Source organism: Dasypus novemcinctus, chromosome 11 (genome assembly GCF_030445035.2).
Source record: "Dasypus novemcinctus isolate mDasNov1 chromosome 11, mDasNov1.1.hap2, whole genome shotgun sequence".
Lineage (NCBI taxonomy): Eukaryota > Metazoa > Chordata > Mammalia > Cingulata > Dasypodidae > Dasypus > Dasypus novemcinctus.
The window spans coordinates 108,878,966-108,896,759 of NC_080683.1; the positions used below are offsets into that span (position 1 = coordinate 108,878,966).

At 39.9% G+C, this 17,794-nt stretch overlaps 1 protein-coding gene across 1 annotated transcript in view; it reads right to left on the reverse strand.

The window, feature by feature from the left end:
* The window catches only part of SAMD3 (sterile alpha motif domain containing 3), a 57,263-nt gene extending 46,729 nt beyond the window's left edge, over positions 1–10,534 (reverse strand). Inside the window, exons 1-3 of the mRNA XM_058307429.2 lie at positions 10,380–10,534; positions 9,540–9,729; positions 6,639–6,746 (exon numbers count right to left, since the gene is read on the reverse strand). Coding sequence (XP_058163412.1) covers positions 6,639–6,746; positions 9,540–9,729; positions 10,380–10,458 — 377 coding nt within the window. The 5' untranslated portion in view covers positions 10,459–10,534. The remainder of the gene's footprint in view (positions 1–6,638; positions 6,747–9,539; positions 9,730–10,379) is intronic.
* Between the last annotated feature and the right edge of the window lie 7,260 nt (positions 10,535–17,794).

Genomic DNA, 17,794 nt, shown 5'->3' on the forward strand with positions numbered 1-17,794 from the left:
CCAACTAAAACATGAGAGACGTTGGGGAGAAGGCATTTCCAGGCTGATGCCATGCTTCTGGACTTCTGGCCTTTCAGATCATGAATGAATAAATTCCTCTTGTTAGCCAACTCATTGTGTGGTATTTGTCATAGCAGCCTGGCAAACTAAGACAGTATGTACTACTTCCAAAAGGGAGAACATTTAGGTATGAGTGTGCCACACACCCATGTGATAGGAGATGGTGGGTGCCTCCATTTTGCACTGACGTACCCTTCTTGCTCCACTGGCCTGGAATTCAGCATCTAAACTGATAATTACTCACAAGTGTTGCATCTAAAGTCTCAGCCTGCCCCTCTCATTCTTTCTTTGAGTTGCTGAAGCCCCTCTCTTCCCTCATGGTATATACTGGTTCACAGTACTTGTTTCCACTTTGTTGTCTATGGCATCCATCGACCTGCCATGCCAGGCCTTCGGGAAGGACTGCAGCCTAAATTCTTTATGCCTGAAGCCTTGAGCCCCTGGGAAGTCTTCTGGATACCACTGGCCTCCCCGGGGTAAACCCTGCTGCTACCACTTTGCAGCCATTGTTAGAACTGAGACCAAAATTTTCTAGGCCTCTTTGGACCCTGTGCCTTGATAACTGGCTTGATAATTAAAAAAAAAAAAAGCTAAAATTTATGAGCTCCTACTATGTGCTGCATCCTGATCTAAGAATTATGTAAATAGTAACTCTTTCATTGATTTATTTTAAAGATGAGAAAATTAAGGCTATGTGAGGTCATGTAACCCACCCACGGTCACTCAGATGGTAAACAGAGAGCTAGGATTTAAAACTCATCTTTATTGTTTCCTTATTTGGCTGCTCCAGACTCACCAATACTGGTCTTTATTAGTGTTGGGCTTTGGGCCTAAAAGCTCAGCTTAGCCCTCTCCCACCCCATCTGCCTTGTATAGCGGTGATTAAACATCATGCTATGGCTTGGATCTCAAGATATTCCATCTCACTTCAATGGCCAACAAGGGTTTTTCATTCTCTAATAAGGTCGCAGATATTTGACTCAATTCAGAAAATGCTAGTACATCTGCTCTTTCAAACACTTGTTGACCATCTGCTCTGTGTCAGGCGCTGCTAAGGTGAACAACACTGGTCCTTGACACTTTCCAGAGCTCGTATGTCTATGAGGACTCAGACATGCAGGAAGTGAGAAGAGTAATCACACATCCTAACGGAATGTCTCCTGATGGACCTGGAACCAGGCTGGCACACTTCACATAACCTTCCCTTTATTGGGTCCTAGGATAAGGTATACATGACCATGTTACCTTGTTGGAGTTATGCATCTTATGTGCTTGCAAGCCGCATGTCAAGTGGTGAAGATCAACTGACTGAAATTTTTTTTGTTTACTGGACAAAGGCAGAAGCGTCAGATCCTTCTACATAGCACAGCAAAAGCCAGACCAAGAACAATTTTTCATCATCAAACTAATTTTAAACATGCATAAAACCATGACTAATTTATAATTATGCCCACAGGCTGAAGAAAAACACCTACATATGTACATATAAAGTTCTAGTAAAGTATTTTTAAAGTAACATTCAGGAAACCTCTACCTGTTTATCTGATTTCAGGCCTAATTAGGTGCAAAATGAGAAGTGAAAAGTTTCAAGTAGCTCAGAAGGAAAATACAAAGGATTGCAATGCAAAAAAGAAAGATTTCCCTAAAGGATATCCAATACACATTGAGGATGGAACTTAATAATCCTTCCATCAAGCAACCCAAGTATCCAAAACCCTATAAATGGATAAACAAAATGTGGTATATGTGTACAATGGAATAGTATTCATTGGTAAAAAAAAAAAAAAAAAAAAAACAAGTCCCGATACATGCATTTAACCTTCAAGATATCATGTTGAGTTAAATAAGCCTGGACACAAAAGAACATTGTTTGATCTTACTGATATGAAATAATTAGAAAAAGCAATCAGTAGTCAGAAACTAGAATACAAGTTAAGAGGAGCTGGGGAAGGCTGGGGGATGGGGAGATAAAACTTAAATTGTACAGAATTTCTATTTGGGTTGTTGGAAAAGTTTTGATAATGGATGTTGGCGATGGTAGCACAACTTTGTAATGTAATTAACAGCACTAAGTTTTATATTTGAATGTGGCTAAAAGAGGAAATTTTAGGTTAGATATATTTTACTACAATAAAAATTAAAAACAGACAAACCAGGTACTGTATCACACAAACAATAAACCCTACTGTAAACCACTGACTATAGTTTAGTGCAATTATTGAAGCGTTCTTTCATCTGTTATAACAAATGTACCACACGAATGAAAGGTGTTAATGTTAGGATGATTTAGGGGGTTCTGTATCAATGTTAAGGGTCAACAATAGGGGGATGTCAGTTTGCCAAGGGGCTGCCAATGCAAGATATCAGAAATGTGTTGATTTTATAATGGGAAATTTATTAGGATAAATGCTTTCAGTTCTGAGGCCACAAAGTGTCCAAATAAAGTCACCATCACAGATGCTTTCTCACCACAGTCAGCTACTGTTGCTCCTAGCATCCTGCCACATGGCGATCAGGCAAGTTGGGCTTACCAGTCCCTCTCTACTTATCCTTGAACTCAGCTGTGGCCAATCAGTCATTTCTCTGTGATCCTTGGCTCCTTGAGTCTCTTGGGGCGTCTCTCCTTGAGCGCAGCTGTGGGTGAACCTGGCCTCCTTTCTCTCTCACATAGCAGGGTTAACTATTGCAGCTTCCTTTCTCTCTGTGTCTCTCTCGGTATCTCCACTTATATTAGGCCCAGGAGGGGACAGAGACCCAGCGGGCTCACACCTCACTAACACAGTCCAATCAAAAGGCCCCACACCCACAGGAATGGATTAGTTCAAAAACATAATCTGCTTCTTTTTGGGATTCATAAAAGAACTTCCAACTGTCAGAGGGGATATAAGGGAGTGTGGAATTTTTCCTCTTGAAGTAATGAAAATGTTCTAAAAATGAGGTGATGACAGCACAACTCTGTGACAAAACTGAGAGCCACTGAGTGCACACTTGGGATGGACTGTACAACGCATAGGATTGTATAACCCAGAGAACCCCATGGTGGAAGATGGACTGTGGTTATCAGTACAAATATGAGAACATCCTCTCATGGATTATAACAAATACACAATACTAATACATGATATTAACAATAGAGTGGTTTATGGGGAAAATACACCAAATATAAGCTATGGACTATAGTTAGCAGTGATATTTTGGTGATGCTCTTTCATAATTTTTAACAAAAGTTTCATAACTATGTAAGGTGTTGGTGGTGGGATGATGTATGGGAATCCTGTATGTTATGCATGATTATTTTGTAAACTCACAACTTCTCTAATAAAATAAATAAATAAAGGAGCGTATTTTGAGTAATTCAATAAAGAGCAACAGTATCACCTGACCCCAGAGAAACTGTCCCCTTGGAACACACAATTCATCTACTGGGACACACATCTTGTTTTCACTTTCACTACTGCTAGAAACTTTTCAAGGGCAAAATCAGGTAAATTCTTGCTTAAAGACCTTCTTTTTCTTTTTGTCTACAAATAATTTGGATGGAAACACATGTTCATTTTAGGGGACACAAGGCAAACTCTTACAAGAATGGTAACTGCCCCCTTGTATGTTGTGATAAAGCTGCCAGGTACTTTAACATTATCTCATCTGGAACTCATGACTACAGATCAAAGTAGGTGTCCCTCCCCCTTCCCCCCTCCCCCCTCCCCCCTCCCCCCATGGTGCAGAGACCACTTGGCTGACAAGTGGAGGAGAACGAATTCAACCCAGGTGTGCTGGGCCCAGAAGCCTGAGCTCCTTGCAATCCTCCCTGTCCTAGAAGGTAAGCGGTTTCATCAAAGCCCTGTGGTCAAACTCCTTCAGCTTTCCAGCTTGTTATGTGCCAGTGACTTACAAACATCCTTAATTTGACTCTGCTTGAAAAATTAGCATATTTAGGTTCAATCCTATCAAAAGATCTAGAAGGGGATTATTGCTTCCAAAATACTTTTCCTGCTCATGAAAAGATATTCATTGGCCCACACCCTCAGTTTAATTAAAAAACAAACAAAAACAACAATAAAAAAACCAACCTACTGAGACTCTATGGGCCAGGGACTGAGCAAATCATGCTCTAGGCAGAGGGGCAGGAGGAAGGAATCAAGGGCTGCTCCAAAGATTTTCACTCACATGGCTAGATGACGGAGCCACTGTCTGACACAGGTCACTGGGGGAAGAGATTCCTGTCCTTTCCCACCCCAATCCACATTCCTGGATAAAGAACATGGCCTAAAGGAAAATGGTGAAAATAAATGCTCTTATCTGCTCTTTCCCAAGTGCAGTCGATTGCCAGCACAGGGACTCCTGAGCCATTCCTGCTGGTTTCTCTTCCAGAAAGAACTGAACTACACCAAGACTGAATCAGTTGGCCTGCAGGAGTGGAGCTGTTTTCTGGCAGAACTTCCTTTGGAGTCCGTGCTATGGCAAGGCAGTAATGTGCCTGCTAGCCTGAGGGGAGCAGAGAAGTGGTGAGTAGTGGGATAGTCTCATCCTTACCTGGAAAAGTGAGGGAGAGAGGCACAAGGAGGGAAGCAGAATAGAGACAGCCACAGAGGCCAGCAAAGAGCAACAGATCAGAGGCAGAGAGGATGGGCGTGCGGCCCCACCAGTGACAGAGGGACAGCTTCACTTGGGGACTTTCTAGAACTGGTCCCCTCCTGTCCTGAGGAAATGCTTCTCTTACGATCAACTCCCTTTGCCTTAAGTTCGTCCCACTGGGTTTGTGTTTCTTACACCCAAGTTCATGTAATTAGGCAGGAAGAAGAGCTCATCTGCAAACACATTACCCTGAGCTATTGCGCAGATGGTCCAATCCCCCAGCCCAGAGCTTAGCAGACTGTGGTTAGAGAGAAAGACAGGGGACAGCTCAGCACCACTACCTTAGGGTAGTAGCTCCTAACCCTCCTATTTCTCTCCTTTCCAAGAACCATTCCTATCTCTTCTCCTCCCATGAAGAATGAGAAATTCCACATAGCCCAGGGCAGCTCCTCTGATCAGTTCACCTCTCCGTGCCTCAATAATCTGATCTATAAAATGGGCTAACAAGCCTGCCCTGCTTGTAATAAAGATCCAGGATCTTTATTAGGATGAATGTCCTCCAAGGACTTAGGAAAGACAGAGACCTGCTTGGAGAAACGGGGGCATCCTCATCACCCTCAGGCAAAGACGCCCTGCAGGTGGGAGGAAGGCTGTGGGATGAGCCTTCTGGGACCCCCACTGTGCTTAGCACTGGGTAGGAGAGGGCATTGCCTATTTACTAGAACATTCCTTCTCCCTACAGCTGCATTTAGAAGATTCACATTGGAAGGGGTAGTGGAGACCTAGAGGCAGCCTCAGGCACCCGGGGCCACATCAAAGAGAAGTACCAGGAACCAACAAACACTGATGGGCAGAAAGAAGGAGGATAAAACTGCCATAAAAACTAAAGAACTGAACCAGAGTTAAGACCAGGAAGGCCATGGGAAGTGATTCCCCACCTAGGAAGAAGGATGGAGAGTGAGGGGCATCCCCCTCCAGCTCCTTGCTCACCTCCCCAAATAGAAGCCAAGAGGGAAAAGGCGGATGGGTCCTAACACTGAAGGGTCTTGAGGGCAAATGTGGTGGAGAAGACAAGAACAGAGAGGGCAGCTTATGACCAGAGCCTCCTTCAGTGAGAGCCCCTGCTCCAAGGTTCGTCGCAGCCTCATAGGACTGCTGGTGACCCGCATGCCTGGCTCTGTCCCAGGCCAGAGCTGCCCATGGGAAGACCAGCCCCTGGATTTCTCTGATTTTTTATTTTCCTCATTTGTAAAAGAGATGGACTGCAGCCTACTGGACAGGACTGCCCAGTGGGCTAAATGAGACGGTAATGAGAAGGGTTAGGAATACACCCTCACTGGCTATGACCTGGGGGCTCTCCCACCCGTGCTGATATCTCTGCCTTTGCAGGGCAGCCCAGAAATGCTCAGGAGGCTGCGAGGCTCCTGCCGCACCTCACCTCGTCTCACGGCTACAAGAGCCCTGGGGATTTTGTCTAAGCTATATCTTCCCATGTCTGCCTCTCCAAGTCTATGGTTTTCCTTTGTTTCAATGCAACCCATATATTAAAATACTGCACTATGTAAAATTCACTGCAGGAATATAAAGGAAAGATCTACCAACACAGTGCCCCTATCAAGAAAAGTCAAGTTAAAACAACAACTGCAAAGTTCACAAACAAAAACAAAGTCTCCACCCAGGCAAATTCTGTAGGATACCATTGACCAAATAAATTCCATTTTTGTGGTTAATGTCAATTACCCCAGACAGAGAAATCCTCCTTTTCCTTAAGAACTGGTACTTGAGTGCTATGGAACATCATTTCAAAACTTCACTTTTCCAACATGAAGGTCAGAAATTTTAACCTTCTATTACAGCATATCTTCATCACTTGATAAGAAAAAAAGACTTCCAGGAAAACAAAGTTTCCATTGAGAAACATTTTTAAACACATGATATTTCATTAAAAATACAGATGAATATTATCATTTGGCTTTAAAATATTGTAAATTTGGCACCTTCACCTTTGTTTGAGTACTCTTTGGTCAATTAGTCCATTATCAAGGTTGTCAGCTGGATAGAAAGAAGGTGTCTGTTCCCCATGGCTGGCTGGACTGGAGGACTTCTCATCCCTGTTGCCAAGAAAGAAGTATCAAGTGTCAGTAATGCCCCTCAACCCTGGGATGTGGGTCAGGGACTATTTAACAGGGGCCAAAACCACCCATCTTGGCAGCTCTGAGGGCAGTGGCAGGCCCATGACAAACTGTATGATCTGTGTCCACCTCCACATTATACTCAATTCTTAGGGCAATGAAAGAAGGGCCTCCTGGGTCATCTCACTCAGTGGGCCCCATATAGCAGGACATGGCTGGCTATGCTGGCTGTTTTCACGAGTCTGTCCTACTCTCTGAGGTGTGAACATTATCTCTTCCTTTATGAAATGATGGTAACAATAGAATGGACCTTGTGGAGGTAATAGTCTTATGTGGTAACATAAAATGGTTAACTCTATGTTAGACCCATGCCCTGCCATTTTTTGGACATTTTATTACCTATGAAATTTCATGGGCTTAGAACCACACTTCACTAACACCCTCATTTTCTGAGGCCTAAGAAGGGAAAGCAACGTGCTCAAGGCCACGAGCTGCTTCGTAGCAGCGCTAGATCTGACCTCAGTTTTCCTGTCCAGTGATTTTTCTATCCGCTTCAATAAGAGCAACAACTGAAAAAAGACAACGGCAAATACTCCCACCTATTGCATATTTCCCGTCATTTGCCCAAGTCTGAATAGGAAACCAAATATCCTGTCCAGATGTGGCCAACAAATCCTTTTCAAAACAACATACCAGGTGAGCATTAGCAATTAAACGGAATCTGCCGTCAGGTTGAAACCCATCTGCCATCTCTGATCTAGAATGCTTGAGAAGGGGCCTTACGCAACATTTAGTCAACCCACCTCATTTTACACTTGAGAAGTCCTGAAAGGTCAAGCAAAATCTTGAAGGTTAAATGAGTAGCTAAAGGCATTTGAAAACGGCATTTGAAATCAAGCATTTTGATACTAAATTCAGGGTTCTTTCTACTACACCAATTTTCCTCTCTTTATTAAGTGTTTTCTGAAAGGACTTGATTAAATAGCATATTCTCATGCCTTTCTTTCATCATGATTCCCACTTAACAACAGACGGTAACCACCAAATAGAACCAACAAGCATTCTTATCCCACATGAGTTGTGGGTTTGTCATAATAATTCAATCTAAGCACATGATGATATAATTCTTTCAGTGATTCACCTATTCACTGGGTAGGGTGTAACAGCCTAGGTTTGAAACTGCCCTTCATAATTACGTTAACAAAGCTTAACATTCAATGCAGCACAATTTTGGTCTGGGAGAGGAAGGAGAAATTTGCTTGAAGAATTGTAATACATATAACCTTAGCGTGAATTAACCTGGAGTTGGGTACTATATAACTTTTAACAACCTGCAGATGAAGTTAACAGGAATGCTGACTTTTATATAATGAATCCAAGTCAGTGGTAGAACCAGGAATGAAGCCCAGATTTCCTGGCAGTCAGGCCAGTTCTCATTTACTAGAGAACATTATAAACTGATTTGCAGTGGAAACAAGGCTGTGGGTTTGCTTCCAACTTATGCCTAAGGCAATATCAAGATTCCAGTCAACTGAAGGGAACTTCCAGCTCAAAAGTTCTACTCATCCAAGAATGTGGGGAAATTACTTTGAGTTCTCTGAGGTTTACATCTTCTCTTTACTGGAAAGGGGTAAAAAGCATGCATAAAAACTTCATCAAAAACCTCATGTTGAAGAGTGTGCTTTTTATGTCAAAACAAAGTTTAGGAGAAATCCTTCAAATAAAGCAGACGCTGGAAAAAGAAATTCACTCATTTCCAATCCAATGCTTCTAGCCTACCTGTCCCCCTCCCATGTTCCAAATATCGGAGTATTCTAGAAATCAAATTACTTAAACCAGGTTTCTAGCAGGCTATTGCTTATCAAAGAAAAAGAGAAAAAAATATATATTACTACGGATATAATCTGAAAAATTAAAATAAAAGCATGGATTTCATCATCCCTTGCATATTGTTTAAAAAATAAGTTTCTATAGTAATTATTTAATCTTAGAAACCCTGGAAAAGTCTGAACTATATAAAAATCAAATCAAGTCAATGCCTGGGATGAATGTGGAGTATAGATTTATAAGATGAAATTTTCAATTTTGTATTTCCTGTTATCCCTTTTCCTTGCAGAAGTCAATGATTAAAAACAACAAACAAACAAACAAAACATTCCCAAACCTCAAAACTTTTACCTGCTGCTACAAGTATTTTGACAGTATTTTTCTGGGATGCTATCATAGTGGTTAGTATTCCAAAGATACTGTTAAGAAATCAAAAACCCATTGTGGCCACCATGTTTAGCAAATTACATTGTGAAAGTCTCTAGAGGAGAATATAAATTAGTTACCACAAGGAATCGACAACTAATTGATTATTAAATAAATAAATCAGTAAATAGTTTTGGGAAAAGAAAGGAAACAGCCAGAGATGTCCTTCCCAACCCTTAGTTTTAAAACCCAGCCTGCAGGAGTGCATTTCTGCTACTGTGATATATACATTTCAACTGCTTGTTACACAGCAGTGCATATAGAAACTGCCTGCTTATGGGACTTCCTTCAAAGAGGGAGTCAGTGTTAAAAAAAAAAAAGGGATGCTTTAAAAAAAAATTCCTCATCAATCAAAATACAAAATATACCTAGATTGCTGAAGTGTCCTTTACACGAATGTTAGAGGTACTGTATACACAATCCACCTGAAAACGGTCACAGTTGTCTAAGAGATTTAAACCCAAACATCACCCTCGTGAGGGCTCAGCCCCTGGACGAGGCCGCAGTGAGTGCACTTACTCGGTGGCTGCTGCGGCTGGTGTCACCTGCGCTGTTTCTCCAGGCCTTCTGGGACGCTCCAGCTCTTGGCTGTTCTGCTTGTATTTTTTAATTAGATCCATTAGAACAGCCTGGTGCCCAATTTTCTTTACCAGTTGCTGAACCATCCGATCATTAAGTGCTAGCAGGGCTGCCCCGCTTACTTCTTCCTCTGGGAAAAAAGAAAAATATGTTTTCCTACAGGGGTTCAGGGTAAAGCACGGCAAAACCCAAGCACTCTGAACAGAAAAAAGCATCTCTGGTTTTAAAAGGCTCATCTGAGCTTCTCCTCTACAGTTATACTTTATAGAGGAAACTCTGATATTGCATAATTTCAAATCTATGTCTCCTCCTAAGAAAATACCAGAACATGGAGTCACAATAAAAACTTCACTTCCACCTTAACCGCCCTCCCCCTATCTGATTCTTCCTAACAGGCATTCATTTTCTGAGAAGAAAATCTTGGGAAATTATTCTTGGTGACAAGAATCCAACAGTAAATCCAACCCTGTGCAAAAAATACATGTTGCATTATTTAAGGACAAAAGTAATAAAAATGCATTTATCACATTTGCATTTTAAATAACTCTTAAGAATTTATTTGAGTTCTTCTTGAAAGATTATATTCTCCTGTGGAGATGAGGTCAAACTGAAACTCTGCTACAGTCAATAAAGTAATGAATGTTTCCTACTGTAGCAACTCCACATCCAAGTTCACAAGCACACAGACATTAGGCAACGAAAGCAATTTTCAATAACAGAGGACACTCAGAGTATCTAGGCTGCTCAATTTTTAAAAATTTGAAATTGTAAACGACTCACCTTGAAACCTATGAACTAGTTCTCCTAAGTTTTTCTCCACCAACCAACTGCAGACTTGATCAACGGACCAAGTTTCCATTGCCGGATCCTGTAAATACACCTGTAGAATAGAAGGTCAGAGAAGGATTCTTCAGTTTTTCTTTCTGATTATCGTTCTTTTATTTCCCCCATAACAATCAGATCTCTAAGTTCCCTTTTTTGCCAGACTCCTTTAGACTCTCAGTATTAAGTGTCTCTAAAATGACTATTTTCACAATACACATTTAAAGTCACTAGATAATAAAACAAATACTCAGATGGATTTAAGCCTCTTTCCTCCTCTCATTTCTCAAATTTCTTCAGCTTCTCCTACTTTTCCACAGGCATCCCTCTGCTTTACTAACAGACAGCCACAGACGTACAATGGTACCCAATGCTGTACCATTAACACCCAGGTTTCTTCACAAAGAAATAAAGGTGTGAAATTCACCACTACCAGGCTCATCAGGAAGTGGTTGACATTTACAAAAGGGGTGGGCAGGGGAGGAACGGATAAGGAATAGAGAAAACGCCTGATGGAGATACTTAGTAAACCGAGGCTGGCTAACCCCTTGTGATTCCCCAGTTGGGAGAAAGAACTTGTATCTGCTCCTCCTGGCTTTAGCTCGGCAAGAGCCAGCTTTTTCAGGAAAATCTGCCTGTTTCTTTCCTTTCTTCCAATAATACTCTTACATATTCCATTCATTTCTAGACCTGTACTGAACACTGTTATGATTGGTAAGATAACCAGGAAAAACTAGTATGTTGCTTGAAGACCTTTTTTTATTCAGTTGTAGAGATTCAAAATGGGAAAGTCATTAAGTACTTTAATGATTGTCCAAATGAAAGCAGTGTATACAGGATTTGCAAGGTATATTCTTTATTCAGTTATTTTTGCATCCCACTATTCTGCATCCACATAGAAAACTTCAAACAACAGTACCAAATTCAATGTTTTCCCCCATTTCTCTTAGGCAGCGCATCTCCTATTTTTAGGAGCTTTTAGTGGACTGGAAGGGGGGTGGGGCAGGGACTGAAAAAGGTAAAATATTTAGATCTTTTAACATTACTTTTCTGCTTCATCCTGCAATCTAAATGATTGGCATTCCATTCAGCAAAATTATTTATAAAGACAGAGGGAAAAGCTGCTCTCTGAAGAAGTGAAGTCATAAGGAAGAAAAATAGTTATTAGGGCATATATTTAAATTTTATTGCTAGAAGTTCTAAAAAATCAATATTACTGTATTTTTTCTCTCTGAGTATTTACATAAGTTTCCATTCCTAACGTCATGGTTAGAACGATGGAAAGTGAAAACATGTTTATCATTTCATACTTGATAATATGGAAAGATAACAGCCTTCGAAAATCACTTCCTAGAAGTCTTCTAACAGGTATGCTTCAAAGTAATAAGTTCAGTTCAAAGGAATAAGCCACATTCTCGTAAGTATTCACAAACACCAAGTTGAAAAATTGAAAACAAGGGTTAAATATAGAAGAGTGCTTTTTCTGAATTACAGCAGTGGATTTAATTTGCTAAGACAACAGTAACCACAGAACTCCGCCCCTAGGCTAAGCAGCAGTGTCAGGGTGTGAAAAGTCATTATTTGCGAGGCTCCGGGTGTAAATTAAAAATCACACCTTCCTGTCACACTTCTGGCTTCCTTGTGAAGAGTAGAACCTAGAAAAAAAAATAGAAAAGAGAAAAAAGAAAACAATTCTCTAAACTCCAAGATGAAAAGGTATGCAGAGCAGAAGACACTGCCTTGCAGCTAGCAATGGGTAAAGAGAAATTTGAAAATAAAATGAGCACTTGGAAATCCTCACATTTTTTTTTTTTTAATTCCCAGGTTTTCCCCCAATTCTCTATCTGGGGAAAATAACCTCATAAAAACGTAATAAAATAAGAAAATGGTAAAGCATTTGTCCTTTAGTTTTTCTGAATATTTAAGAAAATAAAATAATACCAGGCTCCAGGCAATGCAACATCTTTAAAGCTAGTAGCAACCTTAGAACTTCCTCTCAGATAAATAATGGATACATTATTTATGATCTTCTACTCCATAAAGGAAAAAAAGTATGCATCAAATTAGAAAAAAAAAAATTTATCCAGCAGCTTTATTCTGAGTTTTGGAAACAGCTGAGAAAGCTTCAAAATATGAGGACATGTATATCCCTAAATAGTTTAAGACAAAATTCAAAGAATTAATGACATTGTGTGATTGCTCTGTCAGAGCTATGCTCATGATTTGATGAAACTGTACTTTCAATTTTAAAAAAAAATTAAAGGGTGTTATCTAATTAAAGCCAGGAAGAGGTAAGACTTTAGCTAAAGCAATCTAAATATGAGCAAGTTTTATTTAACAATTTTTTTTTTTAAAGATTTATTTTTATTTATTTAATTCCCCTCCTCTCCCCAGTTGTCTGTTTTCTGTGTCTTTTTGCTGCGTCTTGTTTCTTTGTCCGCTTCTGTTGTCGTCAGCGGCACGGGAAGTGTGGGTGGCACCATTCCTCGGCAGGCTGCTCCCTCCTTCGCGCTGGGCGGCTCTCCTTATGGGTGCATTCCTTGCACGTGGGGCTCCCCTACGCGGGGGACACCCCTGCATGGCAGGGCACTCCTTGCACGCATCAGCACTGCGCATGGCCAGCTCCACACGGGTCAAGGAGGCCCGGGGCTTGAACCGTGGGCCTCCCATGTGGTAGATGGAAGCCCTAACCGCTGGGCCAAAATCCGTTTCCCTATTTAACAATTATTAAAACTCTAAAGGAGAGTAATGCAAACTGCTGTGAATGTGCAATTGTTATAGAAGTTGAGAGAGGTTTAATTACTCGCATATAGAAAGGCCAGGACTCAGGAATAATTTTGGGAAGGAAAATGGATTTATTTATGACCGGCTGGGCTCGGAGCTTTTAATTTTAAAATTTGAGGCCTGAATAAGATTTTTGAGTTTTTTTATACAGAGAAAGGGCCAAATGATTTTGTGTTTCAGTATGAATGGGGGTCCTCATTCAGAAATCAAGAAAATATGGAGATACTATTGTCAATTTTTTTTCTGTTGGCATTTTTGGCTTTATTTTTCCAGAATACCAAAAGCTGAGACAAAAAGATTCCTAAAAGCTTTGCTGGCAGCATACGCCCTCTCCTGGACCAATGCCTTATCATGCCCTGGGAAAGAGCACGCTTTCTGTACTTGAAGGGGTGGAACCACTTGGTAAAAATCAGGCTCTATTCATGAAAAAGGAGAAAAATTGAGGTACGCAAGGAAGACTGTGGCTGTCACATCCAGTGATGCCTGGGCAAGTTGGCTAGCATCCTTGCCAGGACAGAAGTAGTGGCATCCTGGTATTCCAGGGACCATAATATTGCATCCACTCTGGGCCACTGCTCACTCCAAACATCACCAGACCAGGTGGAAGGAAAACTGGAATATTCCACCAGAACACCTGGTATCCCTATTAATCCTCAAAATGTTTACTGTCCGCATAGCCAACAGCTGGCGGAATGGCGATATGTTAAAGAAGTTAGAGGAAGATAAGACACACACGTAAGCAGAAGATAATACAGAACAGGATGGGGTACTTTAGAAGGCACTGCAGGACTGGGTTTTCCCACATGGTGTTGATCTGAATGACAGGTATGGCTTCAATAGTGAAGGAGTGGTAGAAGTGGGAGCAGGATCATGAACTAAAGGTAAAAGGTCAGAAATGAGTCGTGTTTCAGGACCCAGAAGAGGACCACACTGCCCGGAGAGGCAAACAAGTACTAGGGAATAACAGGAAAGCAGAATCTGGAAGATCCCTGAAGAGCTTGGAATGCTGGGCTGAGCTTATGGACATGCTGAAGGGAAGGCCTTCAAAGTGTAGGGTACTCATGGAACTGAGAGGATGCCCATGCTTAGGAAAGATTATTCAGGCAGCTGAGCCAGATCAATTATAGGAAAAAGTTTTCTTGAAGTAAGTTGTGAATAAGAGGAAGGGTCTAGCCTTTACAAAGGCATTCATTTAAGCATCAACTTTCCTACATTTTAGAAAATATAGATGCTTATATTAATCTCTCAAACACTTGTTTTCTACTTGTACGTTTACAATTTTATGTATATGCCAGCTTTCATTTCCACTTATTTGTGTCAGTTTCTTGGACTATAAAATTATGTAATTAAACCAGATGATCTCTAAAAACCTCTTCAATGATTGAAGTCTAGGTGTTATGTCATTCCTTATACACTTAAGGAAATAAAGCATTTATTTTTCCAATACAAAATGATGAGAAAGAGAATGAAATCTACAAAGCTACTTGACATTGAGCAAGTGAAGGTCACCAGAGGGGCGGCCAGCACTCACTAAGCTGAATCCTGTGAAATTGCCATTATTGTACCTGCATGAGTCTACGATCAGGAAGTTCATCTGGTTCAACTTGTTGATTAGTGAAAACAACTAAGTCTTGGCAGTTTTCTTCATCAAAACGTTTTACAGGTGTCCATAATGCACACCATCCCCAAGAAATATGAGGGTAGGGAGAGGTGGGGAGTACAAGAGTAGTAAATAAAATTTTATATTTTCACATTTACAAAGAAACCAGAAAGAAATTTGTCTGGAAGGTTTAATTCAATTAATGGAAAAAATTTTAAAAATAGCAATACTCCAGAGTCTCACCAATATGCCAGGGCTTTTGGCTTTTGAGTCACACTTATGCCTCATCCTGGCTTCTGCCTGGTTGACTGCCACAGCTAGTGGATCAGCCACACAGCCTCCAGTCCTCTGCATTCTTGCCAGAGATGATGACCGTAAAATACTCAGTTAAATTTATCAGAGCTTGGATCTGTGCCTGAGAAACTTGATAGCTCAAAGATATCAATTCTCTCAGAGTTAATGTATAAATTAATACTATCCCAATTAATATTCAGATGTGGTTATGTTTGAGTATGGTTCTAGTGTTCATCTGGAAACTGAAATAGGCAAAAAAGAGCTAGACAGGCTTGAGAATTGGGCTTGTTCTCCCAGATGTTGAAAAGTATTCATTAAAAAATTTGAATAGATATAAAAATATGGTACTGGAGCCAAAGAGAACAGATCATTAAAAGAGAGAATAGAAACCTACCACAGAAATACATATATGGAAGTATTAAAAATGTGTTTCAAATTGTTAGTGAGAAAAGGAATTTTATTCAACAATTTTCTTGGGACAAGACCTCACATCACTTACAAGATAAATTCCTCATATGAGATAAATACTTAATATGAAAATTGAAATAGAAAATAATTTAAATAATCTGTTTGATATGAGGATAAACCATCCTTTTTATCATATAAAATTAGATTATAAAAGATTGACAGATTTGACTACAAATACTATATTTCTTAAAACTAATAAAAAGGAAAGTATCCCAGAAGAAAAATAAGAATATGCAATTCATGCATTAAAAATGTAAATGATAAGTAAATATATGAAAATGTACATGACCTGTAATTTAAAAAATAGGAAAGAAATTAAATGCCATTTTAATTTATTCTGTGGGAAAAGGTAGAAATTTAAAAAACAGATTGGCAAGAGATCAGGTCTCACATTATCTCACACATTTCTAAAGGGAGTAAAAATTGGTATACTTTTTTCATATGCCCATTTTATAGATGAAAACCCTGAAGTTTACAAAGGAAATTTGCTTAAGTTTCCTTATCCTGTAGGAGGAAGAGTGGATTTTGAATCTCAATTTTTCAACTATAGAGGCTACTAATATAAATCAAAAGCCTTCAGAATACTCCTACACTTTCACCCCAAAATCACATTTCTAGAAATTTATCCTAAAGAAATGAACAAAGATGCGCACAATGCTATATATCATAGCACAAGTTAGAATAGCACAGAAACTGAACAGAGACTAAGTCTTCAACAATAGGAATTGGCTAATGAGTTAGTGATTTATATAAAAAATAGAATACTATGCACCTACTGAAATTTGTATTTTATAATAATAATATAGAAACACAGTCATGAAGTATACTTAAGTGAACACAGGTTTTAAAATAATATGATTCCATTTTATGGAAAGAATAAAATAAAAATAGAACAAAATGTTTGTGTAGCCCAGAGACTGTTAAAACATGTACCAAAAGCTGATGGAGGTTAATTCTCTTTGGTGGAGTTAGTGCATTTTGTTTTCTAATTTGCTTCTGTAAAGAATTTCTCAATAAAAGATTTTTATTTATATTATCAAGAAAGTAAAATATAAAATGTAAAATTCTAAATTTGGCCCATTGATATAATGTGGAATAGATCTACAGACTATTTAAACTTTAAAATATTAGTTTTCTCTTGAAAAATTAGAAGTTCTAGGCTTGGAATGAGTCTGCATAATAAGTATTATTAATCATTTCCAGTGATTCTTACATGAGACAAGCTTGACAACTGGCATGTTTTTTCTGAATAGCCACAAATCTAGTAGTAGCTGCCCCTTGAAAGAAGAGCAAGACTCTCTTTGAGGGGCACCACATTGGACAGAAGCCTAAAAGTAGGTTGAAAACAGGCTGGATCTCAGATCAACAATGCTTATCACCTCTTGAAGGAAGAAGGTTTTGAGAAGTGTGACATATACCCATGGATACATATCTGTGTATGGGCATAATAATATATTTTTGAATACATTTAATTCTTTACTAATTGACTTTTTTTTAGCTCCTAGAGGAAATAATATTGACCAGAAAAAGCATTTGCCATAGCAACCTAAAGGCAGAGATGATGATGTGTGTATTAGAATGTCGGTGCTGAATCAAAAGTTGGAGACTCAGTGCTTTGTGTCTCAGGAAGCAGCGTGCTGGGAGTTCACATCTTTGAAGCAGAATACAGGGACCTTTATGATGTCTTATTTAGCATAGACACAGGCTCAGTGTAACTCCGGTTCCAGCGCTCAGCGCGCATGTGACAGTGCAAGTGCGAATTGCTTATTTTGTAGCTCTGAAGGGTGGCAAGAACTTATGTTATTAAAATATTACAGTTATTAGACTGCTTCTTTGGAGCCACTCATCTGCTGGAACTCATGAAAGCTGATTGCTGTACACTTCTGTAGCGGCAGCTGGGCTCTTGGTCTGTTCCACCAAGTGTTGGTCTGAATTATGTTGTTTACCTCCAGGAAGGAGAGGACAGCAAGGTTGTGGGCTTTCTCAACACAGTGTTACTCATACCCCAGGTAGGAGGTGTGGGGATAAAAAAGGCCTGGGGCCCCTGCAAGGTGGAGCAGGATGAGTGACAGAGTGACAGACATCTTGCTTGCTCATCCAACCCTGATGGAAGCCCTGGCTCCTCTAACTGCAGGCCATGGCCTTTAAACTTTGTGTCAATACAAAGATAATACATGTTTTTTAATAGGCAAAATAAAAAAAAATTGGTACCAATTGGTAGACCATA